We start from the raw sequence: 22,225 nt of genomic DNA on the forward strand, positions 1-22,225 counted from the left end.
GTGACCAGAACTGCACACAATATTCCAAATGTGGTCTCACCAAGGTCCTGTACAGTTGCAGCATAACCCCACGGCTCTTAAACTCCAACCCCCTGTTAATAAAAGCTAACACACTATAGGCCTTCTTCACAGCTCTATCCACTTGAGTGGCAACCTTTAGAGATCCGTGGATATGGACCCCAAGATCTCTCTGTTCCTCCACAGTCTTCAGAACCCTACCTTTGACCCTGTAATCCACATTTAAATTAGTCCTACCAAAATGAATCACCTCACATTTATCAGGGTTAAACTCCATTTGCCATTTTTCAGTCCAGCTTTGCATCCTATCTATGTCTCTTTGCAGCCTACAACAGCCTTCCACCTCATCCACTACTCCACCAATCTTGGTGTCATCAGCAAATTTACTGATCCACCCTTCAGCCCCCTCCTCTAAGTCATTAATAAAAATCACAAAGAGCAGAGGACCAAGCACTGATCCCTGTGGCACTCGGCTAGCAACCTGCCTCCAATCCGAAAATTTTCCATCCACCACCACCCTCTGTCTTCGATCAGACAGCCAGTTACCTATCCAATCGGCCAACTTTCCCTCTATCCCACACCTCACTTTCATCATAAGCTGACCATGGGGGACCTTATCAAACGCCTTACTAAAATCCATGTATATGACATCAACTGCCCTACCTTCATCAACACACTTAGTTACCTCCTCAAAAAATTCAATCAAATTTGTGAGGCACGACTTGCCCTTCACAAATCCGTGCTGACTATCCCGGATTAATCTGCATCTTTCTAAATAGTCGTAAATCCCATCCCTAAGGACCTTTTCCATCAATTTACCAACCACCGAAGTAAGACTAACCGGTCTATAATTACCAGGGTCATTTCTATTCCCTTTCTTAAACAGAGGAACAACATTCGCCATTCTCCAGTCCTCTGGCACCATCCCCGTGGACAGTGAGGACCCAAAGATCAAAGCCAAAGGCTCTGCAATCTCATCCCTTGCCTCCCAAAGAATCCTAGGATATATTTCATCAGGCCCAGGGGACTTATCGACCTTCAGTTTATTCAAAACTGCCAGGACATCCTCCCTCCAAACATCTATTTCCTCCAGCCTATTGGCCTGTAACACTTTCTCTTCCTCAAAAGCATAGCCCCTCTCCTTGGTGAACACTGAAGAAAAGTATTCATTCATCACCTCGCCTATCTCTACTGACTCCATGCACAAGTTCCCACTACTGTCCTTGACCGGCCCTAACCTCACCCTGGTCATTCTTTTATTCCTCACATAAGAGTAAAAAGCCTTGGGGTTTTCCTTGATCCGACCCGCCAAGGACTTCTCATGTCTCCTCCTAGCTCTCCTAAGCCCCTTTTTCAGCTCATTCCTTACTAACTTGTAACCCTCAATCGAGCCATCTGAACCTTGTTTCCTCATCCCTACATAAGCTTCCCTCTTCCTTTTCACAAGACATTCCACCTCTTTCGTGAACCATGGTTCCCTCACTCGGCCATTTCCTCCCTGCCTGACGGACATACCTATCAAGGACACCCAGTATTTGTTCCTTGAAAAAGTTCCCTGACAGTTTCTGTTCCCAACTTATGCCCCCTAATTCTTGCCTAATCGCATCATAATTACCTCTCCCCCAATTGTAAACCTTGCCCTGCCGTACGGCCCTATCCCTCTCCATTGCAATAACAAAAGACACCGAATTGTGGTCACTATCTCCAAAGTGCTCTCCCACAACCAAATCTAACACTTGGCCCAGTTCATTTCCCAGTACCAAATCCAATGTGGCCTCACCTCTTGTCGGCCTATCCACATATTGTGTCAGGAAACCCTCCTGCACACACTGCACAAAAGCTGCCCCATCTGAACTATTTGGCCTACAAAGGTTCCAATCAATATTTGGAAAGTTAAAGTCCCCCATGACAACTACCCTGTGACCCCCACACATATCCATAATCTGCTTAGCAATTTCTTCCTCCACATCTCTATTACTATTTGGGGGCCTATAGTAAATTCCTAACAACGTGACCGCTCTTTTCCTATTTCTAACCTCAGCCCATATTACCTCAGTGTGCAGATCCCCCTCGAAGTGCCTTTCCACAGCCGTAAAACTATCCTTGATTAACAATGCTACTCCTCCACCTCTTTTACCAGCTTCCCTACACTTAGTGAAACGTCTATACCCCGGAACGTCCAACAACCATTCCTGTCCTTGTTCTACCCACGTCTCCGTAATGGCCACAACATCGTAGTCCCAAGTACCAATCCACGCCCCAAGTTCATCTACCTTGTTCCGGATGTTCCTTGCATTGAAGTAGACACACTTCAACCCACCTTCCTGTCTATCGGTACCCACCCTTGACCCTGATACCTTCCCCAATACCTCACCACCCTCAACACTGACTTCTGGACTCCAACTCCTTTTCCCACTCCCCTGACAAATTAGTTTAAACCCCCCTGAAGAGCCGTATCAAATTTCCCTCCCAGGATATTGGTGCCCCTCTGGTTCAGGTGCACCCCGTCCTGTTTGTACAGGTCCCACCTTCCCCAGAATGTGTTCCAATTATCCACGTATCTGAAACCCTCCCTCCTACACCATCCCTGCAACCACATGTTTAACTGCACTCTCCCTGTTCCTCAACTCGCTATCACGTGGCACCGGCAACGTACCAGAGATGACCACATGTTTTGTCTTGGCTCTCAGCTTCCAGCCCAGCTCCCGAAATTCCTGTTTTAAATCCCCGTCCCTTCTCTTACCTATGTTGTTGGTACCAATGTGTACCACGACTTGTGACTTTCCCCTCCCCCTTAAGAATCCGGAAAACACGATCCGAGACGTCATGGACCTTGGCATCCGGTAGGCAACATACCATCCGTGAGTCTCTTTTGCTGCCACAGAACCTCCTATCTATCCCTCTAACTAACGAGTCCCCAATAACTATTGCCCTCCCGCTCTCCCCCTTACCCTCCCGAGCCACAGAGACGGACACAGTGCTGGAGATCCTCTCACTGCGGCTCACCACTGGTATGTCGTCCCCCTCAACCGTATCCAAAGCGGAATACTTGTTGCTAAGAGGAACGACCACAGGGGATCCCTGCACGGACTGCTTCCTCCCAGCCCCTCTCACCGTCACCCATCTGTTTTCATTCCTCGGAGTAACTGTATCCCTAAAGCTTCTGCCTATGGCCACTTCTGCGTCCCTAATATCCTAAGTTCATCCAACTCCAGCTCCAGTTCCCTAACATGGTTTTGGAGGAGCTGCAGATGGGTGCACTTCCCACAGGTGTAATCAGCAGGGACACTGTCATCGTCCCTCACCTCAAACATAGTGCAAGAGGAACATAGCACTGCCTGCATACCCATCCCCTCTAGATACCTTGCCAGTACCCGGTAGAAACAGCAAAAATGAATTAAACTCACCCCTGCTCGCCCTGTCTACTTCATTATTTTCTCTTAACTCCAGGTTAAGGAGAAAAACTGGGTTTAAGTTTCTCTGTCCCCCTTCCCCATGTTACCAAATCCTCACTCAAGTCCTATGAGGGCATTGTCAACCGTGGACTTCCATATGCTGGTCCTTGGTTATATTTCGCAGAAGTTTGCCATTGTCTTCTGCAGCTTCTGGCTGACCAGGAGACTCTTACTGCTAGCAACAGGCCAGGTTATGGGCACATTCCTCCATAGCCACAGTCACAGAGTGGGACTCAGATGAACATGAATTAGGCGCAGGAGTAGGCCACTCGTCCCTTCAAGCCTGCTCTGCCATGCAATATGATGATGGTCAATCTGATTGTAACCTCAACCCCACATTCCTGCCTACCCCACAAAAACCTTTCACCCCTTGTTAATCAAGACTCAATCTCGCTCTGCCTTAAAAATATTCAGATTCTGCCTCCACCACCTTTTGAAGAAGAGTTCCAAAGGCATTCCTGTCTGAGAGAAAAAATGTCTCCTCATCCTTTTTAAAAACAGTGACCCTCTAATTCTAAATTCTCCTACAAGAGGAAACATTCACTCCGCATCCACCGTGTCAAGGTCCCTCAGGACCTTAAAGGTTCAATCACGTTGCCTCTTACACTTCTAAACTCCAGCGAATAAAAGCCTAGTGTGTCCAACATTTCCTCATAAGGCAATTTGTCCATTCCTGGTATTAGTCAAATAAACCTTCTCCGAGCTGCTTCGAACGCATTTACATCTTTCCTTAAATAAGGAAACAAATAATGTACACAATACCCCAGGTGTGGTATCACCAGTGCCCTGTACTCAAACCCAGATCTCCTGGCTCAGGTAGGGACACTACCACTGCGCCACAAGACACCCACTAACACCACTACTGGACGCTATAACCTTTTTTTAGTTTGTGTTTTCTGCTGGTTGTGCATATTTTAGAAAGGACAGGATGTATGACTTAAAAATGTGGCTCAATTGTAGTTGTGCACCTTGTTCCACGCTCTAACTGCATCACCTGAAAGCTGCACTTAGTCTTGACTCCCAAGTATGCAGACAGAACATCCAATAGTTTATTACACCATTTTACTCCATTGTTCTAAATATATTGTCTTGTGGTGGGCAATTAAGGCTGAGGGGCGATCTTATAGAGGTCTATAAAATAATGAGGGTCATAGATCAGCTAGATAGTCAATATCTTTTCCCAAAGGTAGGGGAGTCTAAAATTAGAGGGCATTGGTTTAAGGTGAGAGGGGAGAGATACAGAAGGGTTCAGACGGGCAATTTTTTCAGACAGAGGGTGGTGAGTGGAAGGAGCAGAGGTAATGATAGAGGCGGGTGCAATTTTGTCTTTTAAAAAGCGTTTAGACAGTTACATGAGTAAGATGGGTATAGAGGGATATGGGCCAAATGCAGGCAATTGGGACTAGCTTAGTGGTTTAAAAAAAAAAGGGCGGCATGGACAAGTTGGGCCAAAGGGCCTGTTTCCATGCTGTAAACCTCTATGACTCTGTGACTCTATCTGGCAAATAACCTGGATACTTCACAAGGACGATCTAATGCTTTCTCCCCATTTCCTAGGATGGGAACGTGAATGTCATTATTACCAATAAGATCAGTACAACCTCAGAATTGAATGCAAAACCTTCCCTGTGTATGTAACCAAAACACTTTCATTCTTATAAAATGGGGAAAATCTCTGAGGATTCACAAACATCTATTGCGAGGACTGTTGTGGGAAAGCCCGGGGGGGGGGAGGGGAGGTGGGGGGCGGTTGGGTTGAGAGAGTTCTGCTCCCTCACTTGGGCTTTGTGAATGTAATTATTTTAAGGATTTGTAATCTGTAAAATTTGTGTTTCAGGAAGTTAGTAATTTTACCCTTCCCAAATTGACAATGAGACAGCTGAGCTCTGCACAAATTTCCTTACCTGATTGCCTGGCTGAGTAGCAGACGGAGCAGCAATAAATACCACTAGTGGTGCAAATTCCGCTGTTCGGAGAACTTTCAGGGCCTGCCAATAAAAAGTGTACATGCAGTATCAGCACAGTGCATTCACATATCACAATGTAAAAAGTAAAGTTTATTTATTAAATAGACTTACAATATTGCAATTATTACTGTGAAAATCACCTAGTTGCCAAACTCCGGTACCTGTTCGGGTACACTGAGGGCAAACTTAGCATAGCCAATGCACCTAACCAGCACGTCGTTTGGACTCTGGGAGGAAAACCCCCGCAGACACGGGGAGAACTTGCATGGGGAGATACTGACCCAAGCTGGGAATCAAACCCGGGTCCCTGGCAATGTGAGGCAGCAGTGCTAACCACTGTGCCACCGTTTTGCCCCAATTGAGCTTTCAAGATACATAGCCACATCATGTTTAAAATCTATGTCAATGATTTTTGTGCAGGCTGGGAGTGTGTAATGATATATGATTCTAACAAAGCACCATTTGATCTGTTACAACTGAAATTACTTTATAAAGTCTAAACAATAAATTAGGTGACGTCCTCACCTCTGAATTAGAAAATTGTGGACTGAGTCCCATTTCAGAGACATGAGAACCAATTCAGTGCAGTTCGGAGCGAGCGCTGCTAAGTTATAAGTGCCACTGTTCAGATGAGATGTTAAACTGAGGACCTGTTTGCTCTCAAGTGGATGTAAAAGTGTCCCATGCTGCCATTTGGAGTAAGGGAGTTCTCTCTAATGCCCTGACCAACATTTATCCCTCAACCATCATCATTAGAAATACATTCCTGGCATTATATTTTTAAGCCCGCAGTTCATTATGACAGTGTCACAGGTTTATTCACTGTGGGTAATCCTCACCCTGTTGTGTTACATCAAATTACACAGTATTTACACCACAGAAACAGACTAATTGGCCCAACGGGTTTATGCTGCACATGAGCTTTCTCCCACCTTTTGTCATCTCACCCCATCAACATATTCTTCTACTCCTTTTCTCCCTTCTTTATTCATCTAGCTGGTCCTAGCTAGGGGAATTTCACAGTAACTTCATTGCAGTGTTAATGTAAGCCTTACTTGTGACTAATAAATAAACTTTACTTCAAACGTAAACACATCTATGATTATTGACTCAACTACTCCTTGTTGTAACAAGATCCACTTTCGAATCACTCTCTGGGTAAAGACACTTTTCCTAAATTCCCAGTTGGATTTTGTAGTGACTTCTGTATCCTATATTTATGACCTCTGGTTCTAGTCTCCCTGCAAGTGGAAGCATTTTCTCCGTGCCTACTTTACCAAAAATGTGGAGAAACCAGCGTTGGACTGGGGTGGACGCAGTATGAAATCTCACAACACCAGGTTAAAGTCCAACATGATGCCAAATAAACTTGTTGGACTTTAAGTAAAGTTTATTCATTAGTCACAAGTAGGCTTACCTTAACACTGCAATGAAGTTACTGTGAAAATCCCCTAGTCGCCACACTCCGGCGCCTGTTCGGGTACACTGGGGGAGAATTTAGCATGGCCAATTCACCTAACCTGCAAATCTTTGGACTGTGGGAGGAAACCAGAGCACCTGGAGGAAACCCATGTAGAGACAGGGAACTCCACACAGTTCCCTGTGTCTCCACACAGACAGTGACCCAAGCCGGGAATCGAATCCGGGTCCCTGGCGCTGTGAGGCAGCAGTGATAATCACTACCACCGTGCCACCCTGTTTTAACCTGGTGTTGTGAGACTTCTTATCGTACTTTATCAAATCCTTTTATAACTTTAAAGACCTCTATCAGGTCACCCCTCAGTCATTCCTTTTCCAGAACTTAAAGCCCAACCACTTCAGGCTTTTTGATGGGTTAGATTTCCAGTCTGATATTATTCTACACTTCTTCGCACCTTCTCCAGTGACTTCATATCATTTTTATAACCAAAGACCAGAACAGTTCCCGACATTCCAAATGTAGTCTAACCAAGGTTCTATATAGGTTTAATACAACTTCTATTCAATGTTATATCTCTAGCAGTGAAAGCCAGTGTTATTTGCTTTTATGGCCTTATTAACCTGTGTTGCTACTCTGTGTAGCGTATCCCCAGATTCTTTGGCTTTCCTGTCTCACTTAGGCACTCGTTTTCCAATTACACATTCATTCTGCAAGCTCATTTATGCCTTCCTATATTTTATCACTGTGTAATATCGCTCCATATTAATTGATAACTATATTCCCCAATTCAGCGTTGCCTGCAAATTTTAGAATTATACTTCAAATTCAGAATCCAAATCATTCTTGTAAATGGGAAATAAGAGCACCTGCTCTTGTAAAACACGACATTGAACTGGTCATTGAATGATTAAATGACTGCAGATGTTGGATCTGATCCCACCCATGCGTTCAGTAATACAAGGAAAGAAGCCCACTGTGTAGAAGTTCTGTGGCCACTCTCTAGGGCCCAAGACACATCCACACCCAATGTGGACAGTGGGCACAAAGGGCTTATTGCATAAGCTTATGCATTAGGGTATCACGTACCGCGTTTTTATTTAAGATAGTTGCCCATCCTCTAATAACATAAAAGCAAAATATTGCGGATGCTAGAGATCTGAAATAGCGACAGAAAGTGCTGGAAACACTCAGCAGGTCTGCTGTTTTTATTGTCAACTGGAGAACGTGGCTTTAATGTCTCTTCAATGCTCCAATCACACATGACCTATTTAGTAGGGCATTGAAGGAGGGTGTTCCTTCTTCAGTTTTAAAAATAAATTTATTATTTCAGGTGCATCTGCATTTTGCAGCATGGCACTAGATCTACTTGGAAACCTGATGCACAGCAGGCAACCGATAGTCCCTCACTAGCATCAGATTACACAATCTGCCATGAGAGACGTGCACAGTCTGTCAACAAATTATTTAAGTGAGCAGACTTCATTAGTGTACGAGGTCAGCTCTTCCGTGTACAGATGGTGGTGCTGTATCTGCTCTCCCCCACCCCCCCCCCCCTCACAATGGAGTTCAAACAACACATAGGCAGTGCTGTGTTTTACCCATAAATAGTGTATGTTCCACGTATGTCAGGAAGAGGCAGCAAAGAGGGGAAAGCATTAATGCCAAGGTAGATATTAATGCGGAATGTCTCCCAGTCAGTCAGAAAGTATTGGGGATCCTCTACATAGTTGTTGGGGGCATACCTGGGGCTCGATATCCACAACTGCAATTTTGCCCTGGCCTTGGTTGATCTTGCGGATTGTCTCCAACTTTGTTCCAAACATGGCCCCTTGGAAGCTTCCATACTCCAGGAATTCATTACAGGTGATGTTCTTCACCATATCCTCATTGGAAATAAAGTAGTAATTCTTTCCATCTTCTTCGTCTTCCTTTGGTGACCTGGAGGTGTCTAATGGAGGAAGAAAGCATATTTTATCGCAAGTTCATTATTATTTTGGGGGGGGAAGTGCAGTGACTCCTGTTGACATTAGTACTTATTGGTAAGATTGGGAGATATTAGTCAATCCCTAAAGTAAAGTACTTCCATCCTTGGTGTAGTGCTGTGCAAAAAACAAGCCAGTAATCTTGCATTTATTGTTAGTTTGTCATGAATGCATTGGACTCCTGATTTCCTTGCAACCTTTTGTTAAAAGGGTTCCTTTTACCAGTCCCATTTGGATTGTGCATGGGAACAGGGAGAAAAATCCATCCTCCCATGATGAAGCCTCAAAGACCACAAAGTTAGGTGTGGATGAGGGAAATCATTCAGCTCAGCTCATGGATTTGTAGTTACCTGGGTATATTTTGTCACCTTTCTTGAAAACAGGTACCGCACTGGCTTGTTTCCAATGCAGCGGGAACTCTCCTGCATTCATTGATTCCCTCAGCACTTTGTAGATGCCATGTATAGTCTTGCTTAGCCCTCTCTGGTAGTTGCATCTGTCCCTAGGGATGTATTGCTTTTGAGCCCTTTAAGCCTGCAAAGGAATTTGAATTGAGAAGTACCACAAGTTGAGTACTGAATAATTCCTCAGTGAATTACTCATACAGATGGGATTTAGAAGTTCTGCAGTAAAGGAATAAAACTCTTAAGCTCCTTAAAAGCAATTCCAAATGTTTAACCCATGAGGCGAAAGCTGTACTCTGTGTATCTTTCAGTTGGGGTTGGCTTTGTATCAGATGTACCGGGCGAAGAATATCCTTCAGCAACCGTCATACTGTACTTCTCCTAGTGGAACACCTTGTAGATCATGCAGTTGCCTTGGCTATTCATTGTCGATACTCTCAATGTAGGAACATGTTGATTTCTAATTTACTGTGAGACCTCCAGCCATGGTTTTTAGGGGTCCTAAAGCAAGAAAAACAGCTTTTGGGGGCCAAGACAAAGCCTTCTCAATAAATCTCAAAATAATTGTAAAAAGAAAAGATGAATCACAAGATTGTTGACACAATATACCACAGAAATACCATGACAAAATTCTAACAAGTTAATTTCTTCTTTCAATAACTTCACACAAAGACATGAAATACTTTCTACTTGTTTTTGCGTACACAGATTAGGGTCATCCATTGAGAAAGAAAACAGGTCTATAAAATATCAAAGATTGTAACATGGCAAAGAAATTAGCACTGCAAAACTTCAAATATATTTGTGTGGGACTGATCAGGCAGTGGGACGGCTACTCTCCTCGTAAATAGGTGCAATAAATAGTGGTGTCTATGAATAGATATTGGAAGGGGAACTTAAATCACTCTAACAGCCCTAACACTATCTTGTCTCTTGTAGCCGTGTGCATGATACTTACGTGGAATTGGATAAGCAAATTTGTCAGCGTATTTAGTAATCAGAGCATTTTTGATGTGACTTCGACCAACTCCATTAGCCCCTACAAATAAACGAAACACAGAGCAGTTTAGTACACTCACGAGCATTAGTAGATGTGGTGCTTCATTGCAGAGTGTTCTCTCCCTTGTATGAAAGCAAAATACTGCGGATGCTGGGAATCTGAAACAAAAACAGAAAATGCTGGAAACCTGCTGAGATTTTCCAGCATTTTCTGTTTTTGTTCTCTCACTTGTGTTGGGTTTCTCTTTTCCTTGGTACAAGAACAATTTAATACAAGAACAAAGTGTCTCTGCACACATAAGATGGATTGTATACCTCCTTTCTCTTCTGCCAGTCCTATCAGAGCAATTCCAATAGTTCAGAGTCTAGCTTTCTTGGTAGAGCAAACTTTCCAAATTGGATCAAACTAATTAATATTAAATAACATTTTGAAATTTGTCCAAAACAAACTGGAAGTATCTGTGTGATGTGATTATAAGAATTGAATCACTGTTAACCACCAATATTTACCCAGAAGCACCAGAGTCTTTCTGTTGAATGCAGGGAGTTGTACAACTTCTTCATATGAGACTAAATCCAGCCGATCGAAGACTGTGGGGAAACATTTGAATATATTAATAACAGATATAATAAAGTGACAGTTGTCACTCTGATGCAGCAACAACAGTTACAGTAAACCAATGATCAATGTTCCCTTTAATTCCCTTAGTAGTACGTCGCTTGTTTGTGCACTACATATTCTCCCTAACATTGCTGCGCAGTCCTACACCTCAAGTGAATGTTGGCTGTACAGGACCTGTTTATTCCCTGCATGATAAGTTATGGATTGCTGTGTGACTGCACATTTTCGTCTCTTAGAGGGAACACTGACTGTAGTGTCACCTTTGCACTAATATCAAAAACTAATATCAGTTCTCAACAACTTGCATTTATATTGCACTTTAAATGTTATAAAACATCCCAAACAGGAGTATAATAAAGCAAAATTTGATACCAGGCCACATAAGGAGTTATTGCTCAACAAGTTTGACTTTAAGGAGATTAGGGCATCAACAGCTGAAGGCACAACCCTCAATGGTACCAAATTTTACTTTAGAGGAACCCAGATATCTTGGATATTTGTGAGGCTATAGCAGATAACTGAGACATAGAGGAGTGAGGACATGGAGGGATCAGAAAACAAGGATGAGGATAGGAATTTCCTCCTGAACAGCACGGTGGATGTAGCTACACCACAGGGACTGTAGAGATTCAAGAAGGCAGCTCACTACCAACATCTCAAGGGCAATGAGGGATGGGCAATAAATGCTGGGCTAGCCAGCGACACTTACATCCTGTAAATGAAGAGAAAAATAATACCATCTCTCGCTGCATACAACACCAATATCATCTACAATTTCAGTGTACACAGCAGGGGCAACAACAATTTGCAATTAAGTTGTAACTTTGGGAATTAGTCCTTATCCCCGAGGGGCCAAAGGCATAAAGGTTAGAAAGAGAGGAAAATGGTTATAATAGCTTATTGGGAACCACTCCATATAAAGCATAGGACAGGGCTAGGAGGCAGCCCTCCATAAGATAGTCCAGGGATTGAACCCCCCCGCCCCCCCACCTAGTCAGGGAGCTTATTGACTCCCACTCACCTTCAATACAGTAAAATATTCCAATGTTCTTCACAGGAGAGACTATTAATCAAAATGTGACACTGACTACATAAAGAGAAAGGACAGGTGGTCAAAAGCTTGGTTCAAGAGGTAAATTTTAAGGAACATCTTATAAGAGGAGAGATGCATAGAGAAGCTTATTCCTGAGCATATTCCTGAGCATAAGGCCCATGCAGCTGAGAGCACGGTCATGCATGGTGGAATGATAAAAATCAGGGATTGTCGAAAGGCCAGAATTGAAAGAACACAGTTATCTCAGAAGGTTGTCGTGCTGGAGGAGATTCAAGAGATAGGAAAGGGTGCAGATATCAAGGTATTTGAAAACAAGGATGATCATTTTTAAAATCGAGGCTTTGCTACACCAGGAGCCAACATGAATGAGTGAGCATTAGGGTAATGGATAAATGACTCAGGTGCAAGTTAGGATAAGGTCAGCAAAGCTTTGAATGGACTCAGGTTTACAGAAGGTAGGAGGCCAGCCAAGAGAGCATTGGACCAGTCATGCTCAGAAATAAACAAGGCATGGGTAAAGCTTTCCACAGCAAATGAGCTGAGGCAGGTGTTGGGATGAGTGGTGTTATGATGTAAGTAAGGGAGTGAGTTTGAAGGAAGCTGAGCTCAGGGCCAGTGAAACAGGATGTCAATGTTGCTAACAATTTGGTACAGCCTGAGATAGTGGCCAGGGTCAGTCTGCAGCAATCCTGTATCTACTGCAATATAAATCAGCTCAATGTCCAATTCCTTTAGCTAACACACGGGAAGCTGATTATGTGCTCCAGCCATAACAGTAAAATAACTTCCCCTCATTGTGTTTATCTTTAGATCCCACACACCCAATTACTTGATCGGAAGGGTGCACAAACAAACAGGAAATGTTCCCAGTACATCCCGAACATTTTCAATCAATGATTAACAGTGATGGAGAGTCATACTTGCACTGTGCTTGGCCAGATACTTGTCTTTACACTGCTTTCTCTTCTTCCCAAACATTCCACATCCTGAAGTAACATCTTGATTAGCCGTACTTCTATTGGCCACCCTCCTATAACACAGATAAGCAAAACATTAAGCGTATGTTTATGTTGATAATGTCCGTGGCGGAGAAGAGTCCACCTATCTGCGAAACATTTCCATCTGGACTTCTGTTGTGATGAATTCGATCAGTTACTCTGGTATCTCTCCGTATCACCTCACAAGTAAAGACACATTTCTAGAGTTTATAACTGAAGTGTAACGGGGCCAGTCATGAATGAAGCACAAAAAATAATTTTAGTGAACAGAAAATTATGATTTCCCACAACATGCACCATGTGGAAGCTGGAAGAAGAGAAATGTAGAACTGATCTTCACATAGGTTCCTTTGGGGTTAAATATTCTTCTGGTTATCATGTGTTAAGGATGTGTCTATTATTTCACCAGATATACTGAATAAAGGAAATATTCATAGGTGAATTTACAATGTCACAAGAGACAGAATTAATTCCTACTGAGTGTTACTCCGTATATTAATATCATAGTTTTAATCGAGTGCTGTAACCATCCTGATAGCTGAATGTACCTCAAATCCAGTCATTTGCCTTTGATCCAAATTGATTGATATCCTCACCCAATTAAACATCTGCTGATTTCAGTCTGGACAATATTAACTGAGCCGCTGCTATCCACAGCTTTGAGCCTTCTGGGGTAGTGAATTTGAGATTTACACACCCTCTCTGTGCAAACTTGCTCCCTGCTTTCAGTGCCTTGCTCCAATTTTTCAATTGTGGTCCCTTGTTCTGGATTCCCCCACCAGAGGAAATAACTTTTCTCTGTCCACTCTTTCAAGTTCCATTGTCATTTTAGATCAGCCCTTGACTCCTGAGCCAAGTTTATATCATATACCATCATACTTTAACCCTTTAAGTCCTGACATCAATCTACCTCCAAGGCCAATGTCTCCTGGCAAAGGTGGAAAGCCTAAAGTGGATCGCAGTACTCAAAGCTGGGCCTGAACAAGACTCTGTACAACTAGCTGCACTGCCACTCCCTCCACTTTGAATACAAGCAGCCATGGATAGTTACTAACATCCCATTGGCCTTTTTGGTTGTTTTCAGTAATATTATCCTTTAAAGTAAATGAGTCCACCTCAACTCTCTACCAAACTAAATGGTTTGAGGGGCAGCCTTCAGAAACCCTTCAGAAACAACTGATCTGCCTGTGGGAATGACCAGACATTCACTGGAGGGGCACCGGGCTGATAACTGCTTCATGTTCTCTCCAGATGGAATCTGCATCATTTTGCTTTTCTGAGACAAGCAAAATGAATAACACTGTAGGAAACCAGTGTATGTTGCACAGTACTTACAATTGTTAAAGAATGTAAAAAGCTTGTAGCTAATAGAAGCTTTAATACAAATATACAAACCAGAAGCAGGAGTAGGCTATTCGGCCTCTCGAGCCTGCTCCACCATGTAATAAGATCATGGCTGATCTGGTCGTTGTAATGACTGCAATGAGGTCCATGAGTTGGACCTGCTGGAATATGAGCTCCCTAATTGAGGCCTGTTAAGGCTGCCCAATCAGGGAACTCTATAGAAACATATAAAATGGAGTGTCCGGGTAACCAGCACTTGGGTGAATTCTCTGTACTGAGAATACCTGCCTGAGTATTGCAAACCATTGTAAATAAGTAAGTTTGGGTGAAGGGACACCAGACTCTCAGAGGTTATTTCAGTAGTAACCTCAAATCTGCATCCAGCCTACTCTCAATAACCTACCACCCCTTGCTTATCAAGAATCTATCCACATCTGCCTTAAAAATATTGAAAGAATCTGCTTCCACTGCTTTTTCAAGAAGAGAGTTCCATGACCCTCCAAGAGTTTTGCTAATTTTCCATGGAAATTAAAATGATAAAATTATTGAAAGCTTGTATATCAGACAGTATAGAAAGGAGAGACAACAGGGTCAGGAGTGTAAAAAGTGAGACAAAAATGGCGGAGAAGAGTGAGATACAATTGTAGAATCAGAAAGCAAGAGAGAATTAGAGGGGGAATGAAACAGCAAGAGACATTGGAAGACTAGAAAGCCAGAAAATAATGCAAGAGGACAGAGAGCAAGAAGTAGAATTAGAGGAGAGAGACAGGTAAATCCAAGAGGGGAGAGGTGAAGAGGAACAGTTAGAGAACAGAGCAAGAGGTCATAAGCAAAAGTGAAAATATTATGATCTAATGATGCCAAAGAACATTAAATGGTCTCGGGAGTTGAATGTGGTTTTTAATTATGATTCTGTCTGGCCCACAAACCATTTTAATCATATGTGGCCTACTCATTCACTATGGTATATAATTACAGCTCACTCCTCCAAAAGGATAGATGCTGGAGATTTTAAAAATGTGTGAAGTATTTTATAAACACTCTTTCCAATTCTATCACAGCATTCCCCCACCTATCTGCTTCCAGCAGATGGTTCTTTTTATCTCGGTGAGAACAGTGCATACCATTCCTGCAGCTCAGGAGAAGGAATTAATCCGGTTGTTTTGCTGGAGTTTTCCAAAGTGCCCTGCCACCAGTTGGGATCATCCTTACTGATTATCTTGATGATGTCACCAGTTTCAAATTTTAATCCTGCCTCCTTGCACGGGATAAGATCATCCTTCTTTGGCTCATAATCAAACTGAGCTCGCATGTACATCTGAAAAAGAAAAGCAAAATAATTAATCGGTTCTGGACCCTGAATGAATATTTCATGCATGAATGATGTCCCTGGGCACGTTCTTTTTCTGTGAATAATATTAGAGGGTGAGAGTCTTCACAATATTATTAATACTAATTATCATTATCAAGCATGCCTGCCCGTTTCAAGACCAAACAAAAATGATGGGACCCCCCCCCCCCCCACTTTCCAGCAGCAAGCAGCAAGCCATATGCCACTGGCGGGATCTTCTGGTCCTGCTGAAGTCTATGATGTTTTATATGTCTTGCTGCCCCATCGCTGGGGAACCAGTCATGGGGGGGGGGGGCGGGGTGTCTCAATCATGAGACCGGAAGATCCTACCGGTGGGAAGGCCTTGAAAATCCCATCCCATGAGTAGATTAATCCTTGAAAATCCCATCCAATGAGTAGATTAATCCTCTGACAAGCAAGAAGACACTAGGCAATGCACAGTTACCCCTGGCATTACTCTCCTCAGTTATAACTGCATAATAACATTTTAAAATTCATTTATAGGATCTGGGCATCGCTGGCTAGGCCAGCATTTATTGACCATCCCTAACTGCCCTCCATTTCAGAGGGTATTTGACAATTAACCACATTGCTGTGGGTCTGGAGTCACATGTAGGCCAGACCAGGCAGATTTCACTCCCTAAAGCACATTAGTGAACTGGATGGGATTTCACGACAATCAACAATTTTTGGTTTCATGGTCATCATTAGACTTTTCATTCCAGATTTTATTGAATTCAAATTTCACCATCTGTCATGGTGGGATTCAAACTCAGGTCCACAGATCTTACCCTGGATCTCTGGATTACTAATATAGTGACAGGACTACTATGTCAATGCCTCCCCTGTTTCTAGGTCTCATTCATATTAGTCTGGACTGACTCCTCAACAATAAGAGAAGGGCTGCCATCTTTCACTTTACATATAGTTGCCCATAGACTTTTCAGGGCTTGTTAGCTGAAATGTCCACTAATCTATCATCTGTTTCAATGCAACTCCTTCTACCAGCAATCTCGGGGGGAGGGGGGGGGGGTGTAACAGCAAGGCTTTCCAAGCAATCACTGAACTATACAGAGTTTAAACCAGGAAGTAAAGAAATAGGAAATATATAATCGTGTACAAGTAGTAAAATAAAGAGTGGGAAATACAGATATGATTAAAGAGAGGGGAAAGGGACACAAAAACATTTTAAAATACTTAACACAATTTTAAAATCTCCAGCAGCATTAACTTTCCTCTGAGGGGATGAGACTCCACATTTGTAAAAAAAAAATTTCAGGGCCAGAGGTTGTTCAATAGTAATGTGCCTTTATTGTGCCTTTAAACAGTCACTTACACCTGAATGCACTCACTCTTTTTCCAACCGTTTTTGAGTGTGGAACTAAAAATCACCCCAAAAGACAGGGCACTACAGGAATTTCAGTGCCAGGTTTATCGTGATGGAATAGAGTTTCTCTGACAACAACCGCTGGATTTCTGCATGTAACTTCACATATGCAGTCACCAGAAATTGCTGTTAGATTTACCTGATAGCCCGATCATTATTACACAGCAAAAATCAGGCCAATATCTACAAAATGTTGCACACCTATTGGTTATAAAAAAATAAGTTAGTAAAGTGGTTACCCTAGGTATTGGAAACTATCATCTAAATGGGCTATGTTAAAACTAAAAAAAGCTTCTATGAGAGCTGGAAGTGATGTTTAAAGCTGCTTGCGGTTTGCAACAATGGCGCTGCAGTTTGGGTTTAGCGTGAAATGGAAAGAGCGACAACATCCAATGGATAAGAATTTGGAGGCAATATTCACCTTTCATAATTCTGGCTGATTTGGACTTACAGCCTGTGAAGCAAAAACCAGTGAGAAACACTCAATTCACCAACAAATTCTTTTATCTGCCCCAAAGGTATGCCTGTCCATTCCTTAAACAGCTATAATCACATTCATATGATATTTGCATTGCATAGTGTGACAATGAAAGCATTTAGACTGGGATGGTCTCAGGTTTTGCGCTTATATTGTATCATGTGGTTTTAACCGAAGAGTGGGAGTGATCTGCTCCTGGACTTAGAGGAAATAGTTCAGTCTGGGGTCTCACTCGGATCACTTATGACGATACAGCTGGAACCTGTGCACACTGGCTTTTGGATTAGGACCAGTTAGGCTCAGTTTGTTATCCTAGTTAGCTAAGTGGCTTGCTGATGTTCACTAGCTAAGTTTACGTGTAAAGAATAGTCGCCTGGATGGTCACTTTTAACATTTAAGAAAAACTTGGACGGGTTCATGGATGAGAGGGGTGTGGAGGGATATGGTCCAAGTGCAGGTCAGTGGGACTAGGCAAAAAATGGTTCGGCAGAGACAAGAAGGGCCAAAAGGCCTGTTTCTGAGCTGTAATTTTCTATGGTTCTATGGATGAGGCACCAAAGGCTGTCCTCCACTTGCAGGATCTTATTCCAACTTTCACTGACCCTTGGTTAAGGCACCTCACCTAAATGATATTATTCATGTCATCTTGAGAGTAGGCTAATTAACTGAAGAATGTCACACCTTTCCTTACCAAGTATCCATGCAGTGGTGCTATCATCAGTTGCCATTAGACTGTGGGACAGAACCTGAACCCATAGTTGTTTTTTCTTCAAAAAAGTAGGAAATGTAATCCAATTGAGGGCATCGAACTCAACCGAGAATAGTGATCAGATTGGAAACTACCTGGCCTTATGTGTCTAACATAGAAGGATTAAAACCTAGAAGCCTTTAATACAGCAATTACTAGTATCTGCCTACTGTGACCTTAGACATTGACCCTACTAATGACTTTACGGTCACGATAAGGAAAGCTAATTTCACGCCTCTAGGAAAGATGCCTTGGGAAGCCACTTAGCATTTAAACTTCAGCCTAAGGTGTTAGGTTCAGTATGAAATGGGATGGTGAGAGAGCATTCCCCCAAAATGAGCTCTAGGTGTGCTCAGAAAATCATCTTTCTCTTCAAGGGTCTATCTAACTCACAACTATTGGTTGACAGATGAATGTTACACCAGACCAATGACACAAAACTATCAACCTGCGAGTCCCCAGCCACGAACCCTCTTCAGTCAATGTCCTTGTTTAGGGATCTGTGGAGATTCAATCCCCAGCAAGGTTCGCTGAATATTGTCGGAGCCTTCAGGAATCACAAGTCCACCTGAAATTGGAATTGTTCTGCTGGATGTAGATCTGGTACATCTAAAGGATCATGGATGTTTTGCCCTGGCATCAAGCTGAGACATTGTGGTCTACAGAAGGAATGTGATGGATTCTTGGGAATAGCTTGTATATACCCAGAAGGGCATAGTTTTATCTGTGCACGTGCATACCCATGAATACTGTATGGCGGAATTGTCCCATGCCTCCACTAGAAGACTCATTGGTGTGTCAGGGGGACAGGGGGAGGGGTAGACGAGGGGGAGGGGTGGAGAATTAGGTGGGAGGCCCAAACATTAGTTTTACGTCAATGCAAATTTCCCACAGGATCTTCTGCTGGTGCCCTCCATGGCAGATTGGAAAAACTGCTGGAGGCCGGCATGACACTGATTTGCATCCCACTGATGGGATGCAGATGAAGGTCTGACTGGAATCTTCCCCCCCATGCCTGATGCAACGTCAGTAGGGAAACATACCTGTCCAGAACATGTCTGGGGAAACGTGTCATGGAGCAGTTGGGATTTACCTGAAGAATGCCTGGGGTTGCCTCCAGAGTTCAGGATGGAGTCTGCCAGCAACCCTTTACTCTGGAACACTGCAGCAGTGAGTGTGGAGAGTATCTACAGGTGGATCTTCCAGTTTCAGTGTCATCAAGGAGGTCCATGCTACAGCCTCAGAGTGTTCCTGGAGATCCATCTTCTTTATCAAGTGGTCCATCTTCTTTCTTCAATGGTGGGTTAGTGATGTTAGATGCCTTTTAAATATGGCACCTAGATATGATGATGGGAAGTGTGCAATCAAGTCCACCATGGAATACAGATGCATATTTAATGAGGTCAGGGCTGGTAGGTATGGCGTGGTTTCCCATTGGCCTCCAGAGCGGAAAACATTCCTTTTCCTTGTCCCTGCCCCCACCTTGGGAACCATCCCTGGATGGGTGAATTCCACCCTTAGTCCTCCAATATCTCGTTGAACTTAGAAAGCCTCACGCTTCTGAGATGCAAGTGCTTGGTATTTATCAACCTCAGTGTTCAAGCTCTGGCTTGCTATTACAGTCAAGTAACAGTCCATTAATGATAAGGACAGTCATTTTTGGGTTCTTTCTGTCTCACAGGTTTAAAAAGATCAAGTCTTTTAAATGTTGCTTTTGTTTCTCTTCTATGAAATATGTAATCGCAACACAGCTATTGTTGGAAACAAATGAGTGTTAAGTTTACCGATTATTTAAAAGTCTTAATGTGTAAGGATCTGCATCTAATACAATGTGTCACTGCTTCCCAGCTACATACAACTCCTAGTTATTTTTATAATTTGGTCAACTCTGGAAAGACTTGAAGAGTCAAGGATAATAGGTAAGGGTGGTGAACTCACTCACCTCAAAGGATGGAGGGTTGCAATGGTAATTGGACTGAACCTGTAAGGTAATGGTTCCCATCAGTTCTTTCTGTAATACAAGCAAAAAGAAGTTTATTCAAATGGACAGTGACTCTCAAACAGAACAAGACAAATTGCTTTCCTCATAAGCAAACTGATAAAAAGCAAATGTCAATTAAAGTTGAAGCCCATTCATTATTAATTGCTGCTTGGTTACATCATACAGCACATTGGTGGCCTTTTGTCACTGAATTACATTTGCATTTATTTTCCTATACATCAGGGTTGCTCACTGTCACTGCCCACCATTTGAATCTTTCCTACATCTATCCTTTTATCTCTATCTTCAATATGTGTGTGTAGTCTATTGGGAATAATAGAACCTAGTTTATTTTATTTTCTTTCAATAATGTATTTGGGCGGCATGGTGGCACAGTGGTTAGCACTGCTGCCTCACAGCACCAGGGACCTGGATTCGATTCCTGGCTTGAGTCACTGTCTGCGTAGATTTCCTCTGGATGCTCCGGTTTCCTCCCACAGTCCAAGAGACGTGCTGGTTAGGTGCATTGACATGCTAAATTCTCCAGCAGGCCCAGAGTGTGACGACTAGGAGATTTTCACAGTAACTTCAATGCAGTGTTAATGTAAGCCTACTTGTGACACTAATAAATAAACTTAAACTTTAGTCTTCAGTTTGAGAACACCATCCCCTATTGCAGGGTTATATTTCCATAGGTACACTCAGTATCCTGTTGGGATGGTCTCTGAGGAGGAGAACTGAGTTAGTGCAGAAGGTTGGATGAGAGAGAAGATTAGTCATCAAAGCTTCACCATTTAATAATACCTTCTGAAAATGAATGTAAGCAATGGATCCACACCCACTGGGATTTTGCTTGGGACTGACCCAAATTAAATTCATTTATCACCATCATGCTTAAGAGAGGAAACATTCAGCCTGATTACAAAGTTATTTTAATGTTGTATAAAAGTGTAGATGATGTTTGAGAGATTGTTTTATAAGTGGACTGGACTCTAGAGAGCTCAATACTTACCAGCGCCAACTGCAGCTGCTCCACTGTTTGATTTGCTGCGCTTTTCCCATTTATTTCCAGAATTTCATCGCCAACATGGAGTGAGCCTGTTTGTCCAAGAAAATGACACACTTTCAGCACCACCGGGTGATATAAATACAGAAGGGCTGGGTGACCTAGTGAAACTAGGGCCTCTCTCCTACAGGAGACACGTGATCGGCTCCAGTTTTCAATGAGGTGGGAGTACTCCCCACATCTCATCATTTCAAAAGATGCAGAGCTCCATTCAGCCTGGGATGGCACGGTGCCATAGAGGTTAGCACTGCTGCCTCACAGCGCCATCGACCCGGGTTCAATTCCCGGATTGGGTCACTATCTGTGTGAAGTTTGCACATTCTCTCCATGTCTGCGTGGGTTTCCTCCGGTTTCCTCCCACAGTCCAAAGATCTGCTGGCTAGGTGCATTGGCCATGCTAAATTCTCCCCCAGTGTACCCGAACAGGTGCTGGAGTGTGGCGACTAGGGCATTTTCACAGTAACTTCATTGCAGTGTGAATGTAAGCCAGCTTGTAACTAATAAATAAACTTTAACTTTTAACTTTAACTTTAATCTTTAACAGGACGGAGGGTTCCTGTCACAATGACAGATGGAGTGTTGAAAGCAGCTTTCGGCAAGACAGGATGTCTACAATCTCCTGTCACTCCAAAAGATGCAAGGCCACACCCAGCAACAGGCATAGGGCTGAATCTACCAGTGAGGCCCTCTTCTCTCACCACAATCCATGCTTCACTGAGGCAGACAATCATTGGCAAACAATAAAGCAAAGATCTGAGAGGGCAGTTTTTCTGGTACAGAAGGAAAATAGAGTGGATGCTGGAAATTTGAAATAGAAAGAGAAAATGCTGGATATACTCAGCAGGCCTGGCAGCATCTGTGGAGAGAGAAACAGGTTAACAAGTGGAATTTTAGTGGGATGGTGGGGGGGTGAGGGGGAGGGAGAGATTCAGGCCTTTGAACCGTATGTGG

General features: G+C 43.1%; 1 protein-coding gene across 2 annotated transcripts in view; it reads right to left on the bottom strand.

The window, feature by feature from the left end:
* mpp1 (MAGUK p55 scaffold protein 1) overlaps window positions 1-22,225 on the bottom strand; it is a 64,073-nt gene that overhangs the window by 2,579 nt on the left and 39,269 nt on the right. For both annotated transcript variants that reach the window (XM_078211635.1, XM_078211634.1), the window contains 8 exons: window positions 21,221-21,306; window positions 20,170-20,238; window positions 15,388-15,581; window positions 12,842-12,951; window positions 10,756-10,836; window positions 10,205-10,285; window positions 8,603-8,808; window positions 5,378-5,461 (listed from right to left, as the gene is read on the bottom strand). In XM_078211635.1, coding sequence (XP_078067761.1) covers window positions 5,378-5,461; window positions 8,603-8,808; window positions 10,205-10,285; window positions 10,756-10,836; window positions 12,842-12,951; window positions 15,388-15,581; window positions 20,170-20,238; window positions 21,221-21,306 — 911 coding nt within the window. The remainder of the gene's footprint in view (window positions 1-5,377; window positions 5,462-8,602; window positions 8,809-10,204; window positions 10,286-10,755; window positions 10,837-12,841; window positions 12,952-15,387; window positions 15,582-20,169; window positions 20,239-21,220; window positions 21,307-22,225) is intronic.

The sequence above is a fragment of the Mustelus asterias genome, chromosome 4 (genome assembly GCF_964213995.1).
Source record: "Mustelus asterias chromosome 4, sMusAst1.hap1.1, whole genome shotgun sequence".
Classification (NCBI taxonomy): Eukaryota; Metazoa; Chordata; class Chondrichthyes; order Carcharhiniformes; family Triakidae; genus Mustelus; species Mustelus asterias.